At 44.8% G+C, this 15527-nt stretch overlaps 1 protein-coding gene across 3 annotated transcripts in view; it reads right to left on the bottom strand.

Annotated features, from left to right (window-relative positions):
• Positions 1–1566: 1566 nt before the first annotated feature.
• The window catches only part of cetp (cholesteryl ester transfer protein, plasma), a 191392-nt gene continuing 177431 nt past the window's right edge, over positions 1567–15527 (bottom strand). For 2 of the 3 annotated variants that reach the window (XM_073069833.1, XM_073069834.1), the window contains 5 exons: positions 10237–10304; positions 10113–10155; positions 8301–8370; positions 5423–5508; positions 1567–3866 (listed from right to left, as the gene is read on the bottom strand). In XM_073069833.1, coding sequence (XP_072925934.1) covers positions 3777–3866; positions 5423–5508; positions 8301–8370; positions 10113–10155; positions 10237–10304 — 357 coding nt within the window. In that variant the 3' untranslated portion in view covers positions 1567–3776. The remainder of the gene's footprint in view (positions 3867–5422; positions 5509–8300; positions 8371–10112; positions 10156–10236; positions 10305–15527) is intronic. The other variant, XR_012101877.1, reaches the window with a different exon arrangement.

Below are 15527 nucleotides of genomic sequence, written 5' to 3'. Positions count from 1 at the left end.
GAGATGGGTAGAGGAAGTTATCTGAATGAAGAAAGACGTGTTGGACACAGACATTGGCAGAATGGTCAATCACTATGCTGTGTATCCTATGTAATTTCAGGCCTATGTCCATGGACAGCTGGAAATAAAGTAACAGCAAGCATTTCCACACATTGCCAATCACAAAACCTGCACCAATCATATTACATAAAAAGTCTAATTTTATGTAAAGTTAGTCCAAATTGGGATAACTTCTTATGCTTGTGACTACTCCAGAGGCAGTGTTTACAGTCACTTGACGTACAATTGCTTGCAAAAAATCATAGCTGAAAGTGCTATGTGATAGTTTCTCATGAGACAAATGATCACTGTTTCTGAATTTGCACTCTCCACCTTTGCCCCAATGGGGATAAAAACAGAAAGCCCCAAATATATACAGCTGTCGGAAAGGGTATTTCCAGCACAATTCTTGTTTAGATTTCCTGCATCTATGGGTTTCATTTTCTCTTTGTAATAGAGTCACATAAGCAAATATCAGGGTTCCAGTTACATTCTGGAAGAGCTTGTGTTCTCTCAAAGACTGTTGTCCTCATGCAAATAATATTTGGTTAAATTTGATTATGATTCCCAGAATGTGACAAAGGCTACACGTTGCATGCCGTATTTTCCTGTCAGTGCTATTGACTCGTCTTCGAACACCTCAGAATGTGATGAGCAGATACTGTAGGCAAACCACAATGAGATAAACATAGTGGGCTGCAAACACTCCGTAGTGAAAGTGGTAGTCTTGTTGTAAGAATATACAGTATTACATTAGTGTTTCGTATTTATAAAGACAAGAGGTTCTGCAGGTGCTGGAAAACCAGAGCAACACACACAAAATACTGGAGGAACTCAGCAGGTTGGGCAGCATCTGTGGGGAGGAATAAACAGTCACATTTAAGCCACATACCCTTCATCAGGACTGGAAAGGAAAGGGGAAGAAGCCAGAACAAGAAGGGGAGAGAGGAAGGAGTACAAGATGGCCAGTGATAGGTACACCTCCTTCTTTACTCCACTGTCCTCTCTTACTAAACTCCTTCTTCTCCAACACTTTACCTCTTCCACCTATCTTCTTAGTTCTTCTACCAGCATCTTACTTCATTCTTCTTCCCCCACCCACCCACCTGGTCTCACTTGCCACTTGTACTTCTTCCCATCCCCTTGGCAATACAGGGAATTTTACTGTGCATCTGAACAGTCTGATGGAGCCCACTGTTCGTACCTCAGCCGAAATAAATATGCTTCCACTTCCAGGCCTGAAAATTTAACCACAAACTAACAGCTTGTCCAATAAGACTGAAGCTTGTAATCACTCATCTGCACAATGGTAGACTCACTGCAGGCTGTGGATCTGCACCAATTCACTTGCAGAGAGCCCAAGTTCATAATTTGTAGAATTAGCAGCAAATCCTAAAATACATATGTACCTGAGACTATAGACCCTTTCCCTTGATACCAGAATAGCAAATTTTCTCTCCACAGCTATTAACAGCTGTTAAATGGAACAAGGTAGTCCAAAGTTTGGTTAACTTTGTAAAGTAAAAAAAAACTTTTATTGATTTTCATTGAAGAGACTTTCAAAGGTTTCTGCATCCTCTTTTCTGAACACTTAACATCTGTATGTCAAACGGTTTGATCTGGTCAGGTCATAGCCACAAAATGCTCAGGGCTACACATCTAAAGGTCAAACCCTGGACAAAAATGCCCATAATTCTAGCACAGCATCTTGTTGCAATTTGGCCACAGCATCATAAAGTGCAACTATAACATCATCTGTGAGTTGTTGGTGTAATAGGTCTCCATACCATGTTCTTCTGTTGCCTGGTTAATTGTTAAGGTTAGTCAGACTTTCCAGTTTCACCTTTAACATTTCCTTTATGGAGATACAGATGAGGCTCGGGTTTCCATCCCATGTACAACTCTTGGCACATCTCTGTATTAAGCATTATCGTTGCTCAGATGACATTCCCAATGTCATCTCAAACACAAGAGTGTGGAATGGGAGAGGGGCTGGGGAGCTGTAATATACTGTAATTAGACCGAGAGCTTGGGAAAGAATGGGAAAGGAAGTTACAGCAGGATATCGCCTGAGGCAATTATTTCTTAAATTACTGCTTTGACTGGAAAGTCCAAGATTGACTTCTTCAAATGAAAAGGTGGAGCAGACTCAATGGGCCAAATAGCCTAATTCTGCTGCTGAATATGATGGTCCTATGAACCTGCTGCAACTCACTGAAATGGTTGATTGGTTGAGATTTCTGGCAGCAAAACTCAGCCTGAACCATAGCATGCTACAGACCAGTGCTGGTAAGTGGGATTAATATGGATGGGTCAGCATGAACACAATGGGTCAAAGGGCCTAGTCCTGTGCTGCAACCGTGGCAAGCTGGGAGATAAAAGTTCATTGGAGTGAAAGTGGGAAAGTCAATCTAGCAGTGTCACTGTTAAAAGTAGTTTGCTTTAATACGGGGCTGCTTTCTTCCATGTGCGTATTTGGACGCTGGAGAAGGCTTTCTAAGGTTACACCAGGATTTCGACCAACTGGGAAAGTGGTCAAAGGAATGATAGATGGTATTTAATTCAGCAAAGTGCAAAGTGATACACTTTGGGAAGTTAAATAAGGGTCGGATGTGCATAGTAAATGAGACACACTTGGGAGTGCCATAGAAAGGAGACACCAAGGGTTACATACATAATACTCTGAAAGGGGCGACCCAGGTAGACCTGTGGGAGTAAACTGGAAAACTACGTTTGTCTTCTTCTGATGGAGCACTGGGATGTCACTTTATAGCTTTACAGGGCATTTATGAGACTGCATCTGGAATAGTGAGTGCAGTTCTGGTCACTATACTATAAGAAGGGTGTCATTATGCTAGAGAGAGTGTAAAAGAAACCCAAGGATGTTGCTGGGACTGGAGGGTTCGAGTTATAAGGAGAGACTGGACAGGCTAACCCTGTTTTCTCTCGAGTGAAGGAGGCTAGGAGATGACCTTACAGAGTCATGGAGAGCATAGATAAGGCAGTGGTCACACTCATTTTGCCAGAGCAGGCAATTCTAAAGCGAGAAGGCGCAGATATTTAAGGTAAGAGGGTAAAGATTTAAAGGGGACCTGTGGGCTAAGCTTTTCTCTCCAAGGTTTTTGGTTGTATGAAATGAGCTGCCAGAGGTTAGTACAATTACATCATCAAAGAAAAACATTTGGATAGGCTCGTGGACAGGAAAGCTTTGAAGGAGATGGGCCAAATGAAAGTGAATGGGAGTTTCAGGAAGTTCCCTTGGTCCGTGGGGACAAGTTGAAGGAGCTGATGCCATGCTGTATACAGACCCTCCATGACACTATTTCTCAGAAAACTTGCCACCCATTCTCCACTCAAGTAGAATTCAAAATATTATTCAGCCATAAAAATATTCAAATATATAGTATTATTGATAAGGAGGAATATATCCAAGAGGCCAATTATTAACAGGAAGCTTATGTTGTAGACTACAAAATACTACGGATTTAAACTAAAGTGACCAAATCAGCATAAAAGATCAAACACATTATACTCTCATTTGGAACTATTTGCCATGTTTGGTACTGCATTTGATTAAATTCTTTTCATATATACAAGTCAATACAATAATCACAGTGAATCAGCAGCTCAAGAAACCCAGCTAAACATGTCAGTACAAAGACAGATCTGCTTTTCAAGTTACTACGAAGTCCCATCAATTCCACATCATGTCGAGTCCCCACTGCCTTTCTCTGAGGTTAGGATTTTGTGGTTGACGTGAGGTTTCGAAGGAAATTTTCCAGCAGCTGATGTGGAAAATGAAAGTCTGTTGCAATTATCACGTAGCCCTGTGAAAGAGGAGGAAGAGGTGCAGAAAATCATGTAAGGCAAACAGCCTGCAAAGGAATTACAATACACAATGTTTGGTCCTCATCAGTGGCTACAATGCCCACTCAGCATCAATTGCTTATCGCTCGGGGAGATATCATCATCAGCTGGACCCACCCGGCACTGACCGAAGTCGTAGCTGCATCTGGTGAAAGGCGTGTGAAATCCAGTCATTGTCAAAAGCCAGGGCAGACCAGGCACAGGAGCAGGAGAGGAGCAGATAGATCCTTCATACCGGGACCTCTTCCGGCGCATACTGAGCAGCGGCCAAGATGTTAAAGGCCCGAGAAAAGATTCCAATTACACGGCTGCAGGACTGGAAAGTCACTCTAGTTGTAGATAAAGGGGTTCAACTGAGAGGCGGATCCCAAGGGCATTCACAGCAGTTAAACTGGAGGGGTGTGGGAGAGGAGATTGTTGGGAGAGAGAGAGAGAGGCAGAGGGGAAGAGAAGAGAGGAAGGAGGACAGAAGAGAGGGAGGGGGACAAAAGAGGGAGAAGGGGGAGAGGAGAAGGAGAGGGAGACACACACACTGATTGGGCTGACTGGATGGGATATTCAGGGATCTGTGTTGGTGAATCAGGACTTGTAGACAGAGAGATTGTGGGCTGGCATTACTACAATTTGAGGTGGGAAACTGCCAGAGGGCCCAGAGCAGAGGTGGTAAGGATCAGCACATAGAAAATGGTGGAGGAACTCAGCAGGTCAGGCAGCATCAATGGGTGCATGTAGCCAGCTGACTTTCTGGGCCAAGGTCCTTCATCTGGATTTGACAGGCAGAATAGAAGGTGGGGGGGGGTGGCGAGGAGGACCAGGAACTGGAAGATGGTAGGTGAAACGAGGTAATGTGGAGGTGGTGGAGGCTGGGAAAAGCAGAAGCAATATGAGACGTTGGGAGGTGAGAGGTGGAAGAGGCAAAAGGCTGAAGAAGAGGGAATCTGAAATGCAAGGACAGTGGACAACAGAATCAGGGAAGGGTGTGGGGAGCCAGAAGGAGAAAGGCAGGACAGAGGAAAGAGAAGTGGGTTTAGGAGAAAGGGAGTGTGTACTGGAAGTTAGAAGCAATGAAGCCTGCTTCAGATTTACTTCAATGGGATTGGACTGAACAACACCCAGTGCCGCACCAGGAACCCACCGCGCTCTTCCAGCTTTTGATTCACACTCCGCCGCCCGCCCATTGAACTGTGAACCCCTCCCCCGTCGACCTAGTGACTCAAGCATCCCATGAGCATCACCCCTCTACTCTGATCGCTCAGCTGACATGGACACCGTGTGTTTGAATGGATCCATTGAGTTCGGCTTGTAATTACTAATTTAGTTAACAGAGCACAGTGTGTGCCGTTCTGCTCTATGTAGTACCCGAGAGACTCAGTTTGATAAGGCATGATGTTCGGTTGCAAGCAAGCTTCTGCGGCAAATGCTGGCACGTATTTCAAATTACATAACGGCCCCATCACCCAGCTGACTGCCTGCCACCAAAGTCATTCACTGAAGAAGTCTTGTTTTTTTTCCATACCTTGCTTGGTTCCAGCACAGTGTTGGTGACGTTGAAATAGTGCAGTCCTTTCTTGTCGAGCAGTGCTGTTATATAAAACTCCACATCTAGGTCAAGGGAGAAAATACTGATGCATTGACATTTGTTCTGGTTTTCCGCCATAATTGTCAGAGAGGTAGTTTCTTCGTTAGTTTACAAAATGCCATTCAAGGGCTAAAGTCAAAGAACTTCCCCCCCCCACCCCCGCAACATGCAGCAGAAGGCTTGTTCAGCCCATCAAGTGTGTGCTAGTTCACAGGGGAATTCCATTCCCCAATATATCCCCCACCCTCCCAAATACTAGGCATCCATTAGTCTCAAGACTAATGGATCTGCACCTTGGAAAGTTTCCAGGGTGTATGGGAGACCAGCAGTTGCCCATATGCCTCAAGTCTCCCCTCAGCAAGGGTCAATACAGCTTGGCACCAGTGTCGTCGCAGAGCAATGTGTAGTTAAATGTCTTGCTCATGGACACAACATGCTGCCTTAGCTGAGGCTCGAGCTAGCGACGTTCAGATCACTAGACCAACAGCTTGGCCACGTGCCAGATACTACCGTCCACCTTTATTAGGGGCACTTTGTAGCGTCTTCTTCAAGAGGACCACAACCTTATTGTAGGGTTTGGAGGCGAGCCTGTCTCAATGACCCGGAGAGCTACATTGGCCGGAGTCAGGGCCTTAAGCTTTGGCTCTTGGTAGGGTCACCCATGCCAATCAGGTCAAAGGGTAGAGGCCAAACTGAGTGGTCCACTGGTCCTCCAGATTCAGGGGTTCAGCTCAGGGCTGACAACCCCGCCTGGCAAAACAAAACTGTCACGGAAACAGCAATGAAGAATCTTTCTATACAGACAGAAATAGAGGACCTTCATTGCTGCCAGCGGTATAACAGGCAGTAAGTAAGTTATTGTGATTAATTAAATTACCAGCTCACACAGCTATGGGCTGTGGGGAACGATCGTAGCATCTGGGGGAATCCCACAGAATCACAGGGAGAATGTGCAAACTCCACACTGACAGCAGTGGAGGCCGGGATCGAACCCAGGGATCTGAGAGGCAGCAGCTCTGTGACCCCCCCTTGCAAAAGCAGCAGTGCCCATCTGAGCCAACAGGAGGCAGTAGCAATGGACTCAGTATGGGAACAATCAGACTGTTGCCACATCCCCACAAGCCACAAGGTAGTGTAGACAAGATGGAACAGTTGATACCAGTGAAGGCTCACCTTACACAAAGAACAGCAGAGGCTTCACATGTGACCATGGTTCACACTTACATCTAAGGTGCCTGAAATGCACTTGCAGGGGTGGTAGTGGAGGCAAATATGCAGAGAATGGAGGGATATGGGCACCATGACAGCAGAACCGATTAGCTTACTTCAGTGTTTAGTTACTAGTTTAATTGGTTTGGCACATCATAAGACATAGGAGCAGAATTAGGCCATTCAGCCCATCGAGTCTGCTCTGCCATTCCATCATGGCTGATCCCGGATCCCACTCAACCCCATACATCTGCCATCTCGCCATATCCTTTGATGCCCTGACTGATCAGGAAACTATCAACTTCTGCCTTAAATATACCCACGGACTTGGCCTCCACTGCACTCTGTGGCAGAGCATTCCACAGATCACTACTCTCTGGCTAAAAAAATTCCTTCTTACCTCTATTCTAAAAGGTCGCCCCTCAATTTTGAGGCTGTGCCCTCTAGTTCTGGTTACTCCTCTCCCCCTCCCCCATAAGAAATATTCTCTCCACTTCCACCCTATTATGTGCTTTCAACATTTGGTAGGGTTCAATGATATTAGTGCCCCCCCCCCCCCGCATTCTTCTAAATTCCAATGAGTACAGACCCAAAGCAGCTAAATGCTCCTCATATGCTAACCCCTTCATCCCCTGAATCATCCTCATGGACTTGCTCTGGACTCTCTCCAATGACAACACATCCTTTCTGAGATATGGGGCCCAAAACTGATGACAGTACTCCAAGTGCAGCCTCACTACTGTCTTATAAAGGCTCAGCATTATTTCCTTGCTTTTATATTCTAGTCCCCTTGGGATAAATACCAACATTGCATTTAGCACAGTCTCAACCAGTAAATTCATGATGGGCCAAAGGGCCTGCTCCAGTGCTGTAATAATCTATGTTCTATGTTAAGAGCTTATAAGCCAGTAACAAAATCACACTGACTGACTGACTACCAAGTTGACAGCTTATTGGTTCAACGTTCTCGGCAGGGGATACAAAAATTGAAACAGTAAAGGTACAGATGGATTGATGGGAGAGAGGAGAGGATTCACTAAGTGCCATTTCTCTGCAGAACAGGCTCAGCAGGATTTTGCTGCAGGCCAGCCACCTGTGATACTGGTTCAGTTTTTCTCCGTCTGCTGGCAAAGCTTGCTCTGCCGGGCACTCCCCATGGCTTTGCATTTCACACCCTTATGTTCTTTTATTTCTCTTTCTAACTACACCCATTTCAAAACAGCTTAATTCTTTCTTGTTCTCCCTAACCGCTCTCATTAACCTATCAACCAGACAACTTTGCCCTCTTTTCCCTGCAGTGACACAGGTTTCACCCTCTCAGAGGTATTTCCTTCGGCTGTCCACTCCCCACCCTCTCTGCAACTAAAACTAACCCACTTTCTTTCTCTTGCCCAGTTCTGACAGAGGGCTCGTCCACCTGAAATGTTAATTCTGTTTTGCTCATCATAGACTCTTGTCTGACCTGCGAAGTGTAGCTAGCCTTATGCATCATCCACCAAACCATGCAAAACACTAATTTATTACCTTGTTCAATTTATAATGGACAGAGGTCTGCTCACTCCTGTTTATTAACCTCAAATTCCCTCTTCTCCACAGGTATACTTACAGGACATGATGTTTTGTAATCCACCACTTGAGAAAAAATTCTCCAGATAATAGTTGGCTTTATTCTCATCCTGAAATAACAAAATGTTCTGTCAGAAACAGTCCTGAGTACTTCTTAATACAAGGAAGTCACATAAAGGAACTGCGTTTAAGCCTTCACCAGCTTTTAGTACACGAAAGACAAGCTAACTCCAAGAATGAGGGATTGTGAAGATGCCTTTAGATCAGGAGATGCGACTGGTCTCAGGGAAGCAAGAACTGTGCTTTCCTGCTCCATATGGAAGGTGGGATGGTAGTATTCTCAGAGAATTTACAGTCATTTCTGTGGTATTAGAGACATGAGGCGCATGTGGCAGCGAATTCACTGGATTTGAATCCAGCCTGCGCGTCAATCACTCCCTGAGAGGCTGAGCAGCCGGTGGCTTGATGTGAGAAGAACAATCTAAGCCTGAACATGCAGAACACAAAGGAAATCATTGTGAACTTCAGGAAGGTGCAGATGAACTACCCCCCTCTGTGAATAATATGGTTCCTCTGTAGATAAGGTTTAGTATACCAAATTCCTGGGAGTTCACATCACCTGGTCCCTTAATATCACCTCCTCGAACAAGAAGGCAATGCAGTGCCTCCCCTTCTGAAGAAGATTGAGGCAAGCAAGGCCCCCCTCATCTTAACTGAATTTCACAGCAGCACCATTGAGAGCATCCTAACAAGCCGAGGTGCAGTCGAGCATCGAACCAGAAGTCCCTACAGAGGACTGTGAGCGCAGCTGAGAGAATCATTGGGGTCTCCCTGCCATCCATCAGGAGGGCTGCACATGTATTATTAAGGATCCCACCCATCCACCCAGCATCCTCTTTGACTTTCTACCATCCGGCAGGAGACTCCAATGCATAAAAACGAGAATGGTCAGGATGAGAAACAGTTTCTTCCCCCAGGCTTCTGAACTCCCTGCCGCATCACTAGTTAATCTGTTCCGTACCTCTCAATATTTGCTATTAATGCACTTCAGTTTGTTATTTATGTGTGATTCATCTGTAGATGATTTTATCTTCACCTTCATAAGTCTCCTTATGTGTACTACTGTACTTTACACCCTGGTTCGGAAAAACATGTCTCGTTTCTATTTCCATTATATGGTTATATACACGTATGTAGTTAAATGACAATAAACTTGACTTGAAGTAGGACATCAGCAAAAATAAAACTGTGATACTTGGACACCCTTGCTTTTGGAAATCACGTGCGTGCTGCTCTTCCATCTCACAGCATCGGCCACCGAGCTAAGTGCCCTCATCATGTGGTGCCCACTGGCAAGTGAGTCGAGGCTGCCGGTGCATTCTCTCTTTACAGGACACCCAGTAAGCCATAGAGGTGAGGGAAGATGAAGGGACTGGGCAGGAAGAGGGTGAGAGACATTGAAACAGGAGGGGGGCATCTGGGAGGAAGATTGGTGTGAATTTAGATGGTTGAACAGTCCAGCATTGAGCAAAGGGGCCCTTTTATTACGGAAGGTACCACAGCATACTTCCTGACACCTCTTGCACACCTTGTGATCTGCAAAAGAGAGTGTATGAGTGAAACCAATTCACTTTTCTGTATATTCCCAGGGGTCTCGTTGAACTAAAGAACCAAAGATCCAATCTAGCTTCACCTGATAATGTCACCACAAGTCCAAAGTTCAAGAATGACTGAAGAATTAAAGGGCATGGGGAGAAGCTGAGGTCAGCAGAGATCAGTCAGGATCGTTTTGAATGGTCAGTTTATGAAGCATCTTGAGTCAGTTCCCCCAAGATTTTCTGCGTATACTCACCAAGGTGATGGCCAGATTATGCTTTATAGCTTTGATGCTCCAGCTGTGAGAACACATGAATTGTAAGATTATTCAGCCAGAGTAATCAAACGGACTTTAAGTAACTGTCAACAGGGGCACTTACCGATTTGAGGAGGGCCACAGTTGGATTTTCCTGTTTGCATAAGATGATTGGACAGTGGTTTCAATATCCTATGGAAATGAAATGCAAATTCATTAATATAGTCACAAAGTCACACAGCATGGAAGAAGGCCCTTTGGCCCAGCAAGGAGCTTTCATTTACTCAGGTTTTACATCCATTTACACTGATCCCACTTTATCCTCCTCACACTCCCATCAACTCCTCCAAGGTTCTATTCCCTAAACCGTAGGACCAACTCCCTGATGCACTATCAATAACTCTCTGAGACGTGAGGCGAGATATCGGCTTTTATTGACTGGAAGAAAGAACAAGCAGCAATTGACCACCATGCTACATCCGGGAGACTGAGGGCCGGGCTCAGGCCTCAATCGCCTTTATACCGGGGTCTGTGGGAGGAGCCACGGTCAGTGGGAGGAGCCACAGGAGCAGTCAGCAGTGGGGGCGTGTCCAGACAGGTATATGTAGTTCACCACACTCCCCTACCATCCCGGGAGGAAATCCACCCAGTCACGGGGAGAGCTCCACACAGACCAAGACTGAACCAGGGTCACTGGGGCTTTCTGTCCATCGATGAAGCATAACTATCACTGTTATTAAACTGGAATGATGCAAGATTGGCTTTAGTCACTGTTGAAGTAAAAATCTAAATTTCATCTTCTCCTCGGCCAACTGCGCCGGTCCTCGGATACAGACACTAGATGGCAGCCTTCACTTGCTCTCAACTCCATAGTTTTTCTCCAAGGTTACAGATTTGTACTCTGAAGCTGGAGGATGTTATGCAAAGTTCAAAGTAAGTTTATTAGCAAAGTACATATATGTCCTTGCAGGAAATGAATCTCAAGATACTATATATAGTGACATATACCAGATGTACTTATGGTAGCCTGAAAACACAGCATTGGGCATTAAAATAAAAAGAAAAAATGTTGAAAACACCCAAAAGATGTGGCACTGTCTGTAGAAAAGTCCTTGAGCTGCAATCTCTTTCCACAGATGCTGCCTGACCTTCTGTGTTTCCAGTATTTTTAAATTTTATTTTGGCATTCCACCTGAAGAGAAGTGTTTGTGCGCACCACACAAAGTTGAGTTTGCCTTCGGAAAAGGGTTATATGGCAAAAACAGAAGCTAGGTGACTGATTTATAATCACTACTGTAGTGCCCGGTGCCCTACAAAGAACCTTAGGAGCTACTGAAGGATATTCAGCACTTCAGAATTATTGGCCCTGAAATTTAACTGTGCAGCGTCCAAAAAACACACAGTCTTGTGCCAACAGCAATCATGTGGTGCTGGTGTGGGCAAAGGTGAGTTAAAAACAGGAGCTGTTGGAAACTACCAGGCCGATCAGTCAACATCGGCGGAGGGAGAAGCAGTGAGAAAAACAGATCAAGGATCCTTCCACAGAACTGAAAAATGTAGAAAACAAGTTAGATGAAAACTGCTAAAATTGGGGGGAGGGTGGGGTGGGGCGGATGAGGGGGTTGAGAATGGACTGTAGAAAGAGAGTATCTATGATAGTGTGGGGCCAGAGATGCTACGTAGATGTAGTAAAAGTAATCTTGTCAAAGGATTAATATAGGAAGTTAGTGAGAGAGAAAAACAAACAAGAAGCTATGGGCTGCACCTGAACTGGAGGGGAACCAATATCCTGGCCCGGAGGTTCGCTGATGCTACTCGAGAGAGTTTAAACTAGCTTTGCAGGGGGCTGGGAACCAGAGTCCCAGATAAATTACGGGAAGGATTGGACCAGAAAGTAGATGTCAGCAAAAAATATTGAAAGTCAGAATCAAAAGAACAGCTATAGTGGGTCAGATAGTTTGAAGTGTGTATATTTTAATGCTAGGAGTATTATGGGTAAGGGTGATGAACTTGGATCAGTACATGGAACTAAGATGTTGTAGCCATTACTGAAACTTGGTTGAGAGAGAAGCAGGAATGGGTGACTAATGTACCAGGTTTCTGAAATTATACAAAAGATAGAGGGGATGACAAAAGAGAGGGGTGGAGTTACACAACTGATCAGGGACAATATCACAGGTGCACTCAGAGGAGACATAATGGAGAGGTCAGACAATGAGTCCATTTGGGTAGAACTCAGGAATATGAAAGGTGCAATCACACAGATGGGATTGTACTACAGAACCCCCAATAGCCAATAGGACGTTGAGGAACAGATATGTAATCAGATTAAGGAAAAGTGTAAAAGTAAGAGGGTTGTTGTCATGGGGGATTTCAGCTTCCCAAATACAAACTGGGACCTTCTTAGTGCAAGGGGTTTAGATGGGGTTGAATTTGTTAAGTGCATCCAGGAAGGTTTTTTTAAAATCAATATGTGGACAGTTCGATGAGAGGAGAGCTGTACTGGACCTGGTGTTGGGTAATGAGCCTAGCCAGGTGGGTGACCTCTCACCAACCACAACTGTTTAACTTTCAGAATAGCTATCGATAAGGATAGGTATGGTCCTGGTGGGAGAGTTTTAAACTGGAGTAGAGTAAATTATGAGGGCATTAGACAGGAACTAAGGAGCATTAATTGGGAATACCTTTTCTCAGGCAAGTCCACATCAGACACATGGAGGGCGTTTAAAGATCAGTTGCACAGAGTACAGGAAAGGTATGTTCCTGTTAGAAGGAAGGGCGGGGATGGAAAGATAAGAGAACCTTGGATATCCAGAGAGATGATGAATTTAGTTCAGAAGTAAAAGTATGTAAAGCTGCAGAAGTATAGATCAAATGAAGCATGAGGGGTATAATGAAGCCAGATAAGATCTAAAGGGAATTAGGAAAGTCAGGAGGGGCCATGAAAAGTCCTTGGCAAGGAGGATGAAGGTGAATCCCAAGGCGTTCTATACAGGAGGATAACTAGGGAGATGCGTGGAATAGCAGGGTGGGGGAGCATTTGCTCAGATGCAGAGAATGAGGGTGTGGTACTTAATGAGTACTTTGCTTCAGTATTTACCAAGAAGAAGGATATGGAGGATCAGGAGATCAGTGCTGAGTATATAAAGAGAGCATTTAGAGGCCAAGGAGGAAGAAGTGTTGGGCCCCCTAATGAATATTAAGGTGGATATGTCCCCAGGGCCTGATAGATGCCCACTATCTTTGTGGCCTCTCTAGATACAGGCAAGGTCCCAGCGGAGTGACGAGTGGCTAGTGTTGTACCTCTGTTTAAGGGAGGAACGAGGGAAAATCCTGGGAGCTATAGACCGGTGAGTCTATCAGTTGTAGGGAAATTGCTGGAGAAAATGCTTAGGGAGAGGATATATGAGCATTTGGAAACTCATTGCCTAATTAGGGAGAGCCAGCATGGCCTTGTGTGTGGCAGGTCATGTCTTACCAACTCGGCTGAATTTTCTGACAAGGTGATGAGAGAGATTGATGAGGGTAGGACATTGGATGTTGTGTACATGGAGTTTAGAAAGGTGTTTAACAAAGTTCCTCATGGGAGGATAATCCAGAAGATTAAGATGCACAGGGTCTGCAGCAGTTTGGCTGTTTGGATTCAGAACTGGCTTGCGAATTGAAGATAGAGAGCAGTGGTTGAAGGGACTTATTCGAGCTGGAGATCTGTAATTAGTGGAGTTTCACAAGGATCTGTGTTGGGACCTCTGCTGCTTGTGATGTATATAAATGACCTGGATGAAAATGTAGATGGGTGGGTTAGTAAACTTGTGGAGAATTTGATAGAGTGGTGGATAGTATATAAGACTGGCAAAGAATACAGAATGATAGAGAGCAGAACAGACACGGGCAGAGAAACGGCAGATGTAGTTTAACCCAGATAAATGTGAGTTGCTGCACCTCGGTAGGGCAAATGCAAGGGGACAGTACACTGTTAAGGGCAAGGTCCTTAACAGTGTTGCTGAACAGTGAGATCTTGGGATCCAAGTTCATAGCTCCTGAAAGTGGCTACACAGATTGATAGGTTGTTAAGATGGCTTAGGGAATGCTTGCTTTTGTTAGTCAAAAGCATTGTGTTCAAAAGTCAGGAGGTTACATTGCAAATTTATAAAACTCTGGTTAGACCGCATCTGGAGTATTGCATACAGTTCTGGTCACCCCAACACAGGAAGGATGTTGAGGTTTTGGAGAGGGTGCAGAAGAGGTTTACCAAGCTGCTGCCTGTTTCAGAGGGCTTGTCCTATCGTGAGGGGTTGGATAAACCTGGGTTGTTTTCTCTGGAGAACTGGAGGCTGAGGGGAGACCTGACAGAGGTTTACAAGATTCTGAGAGGCATTAGCAGAGTGGACAGAGAATATCTGTGTCCCAGAGTTGAGATGTCTAATACCAGAGGATTGAAGGTGAAAGGGAGGTAGGTTCAAGGTGATGTGAGGGCATTTTTTTTAAAAACAGATCATGGTGGATGCTTGGAATGTGCTGCCTGGGAGAGGCAAATACTTTAGAGGATTTAAGAGATGTTTGGATAGGCACATGGATGTAAGGAAGATGGAGGGATATGGACATGGTGTAGGTAGAAGGGATTAGTGTTTGGGTGTTTTTGATTTGCTTTATCGCTGGCTCGGCATAACATTGTGGTCCAAATGCCTTCTTCCTGTGTTGTACTGTTCTATGTTCTAAGACATGAGATAAAGGCAGTGAGAGGGAGAAATGATGATCTGATACCGAGGCTTGGCCTACTCCAGGCTGCGCCGGGGTTCAGGTCTAAGGAGTCAATTGGTTTGGAATGTTGTTGCTTGAGTCTATTGTTAGTATGATTTGTATTTTCCCCACTCTCTGCACGTCAGGCGTTTTTAAAAATTGTGTTCTTTCAGGTTTCTTGCTTCGTGGCTGCCTGTCAGCAAACAAATCTCAAGATTGCACAATTGACACATTCTATGATGTGTGTGAGAGTGTGTCTAAAAGAGAGAGAGTGCTACCATCTATTGTTTAATTTATTAAGTCTGCAAAGTTCAGCGTTGGAATGGGATGGAAAGCTGAGGTTTTGAGTCATTCCTGTGGACTGAGTGTAGGTGGCCATCGAAGAGTTACGGAACTTGCCTTTGGTTTCTCCGGTGTAGAGAAGACAGCATTGTCAACACAAAATGCACATGCATGAGATCTACTGCTTCACTTGAGTCCTCAGTTAGTGGGAAGGGAGAAAGCAAACATGCAGGGGTTGCGACTCTTGCAACTGCATGGAATTGTGCAGTAGGAAGAGGAACAGTTGGTGGGACAGGGAGTCACAAGGCACTTGATGCATCAATAACTTGGAAGCCTTTCTTTGCATTTTCTCACTTAATTTGCTTATTTCTTAATTTAATTGGGTAGATAATA

This window comes from Hemitrygon akajei, chromosome 17 (genome assembly GCF_048418815.1).
Source record: "Hemitrygon akajei chromosome 17, sHemAka1.3, whole genome shotgun sequence".
Lineage (NCBI taxonomy): Eukaryota > Metazoa > Chordata > Chondrichthyes > Myliobatiformes > Dasyatidae > Hemitrygon > Hemitrygon akajei.
Note: the sequence above shows the minus strand (reverse complement) of the source record. Positions and strands in the feature narration are given on the sequence as shown.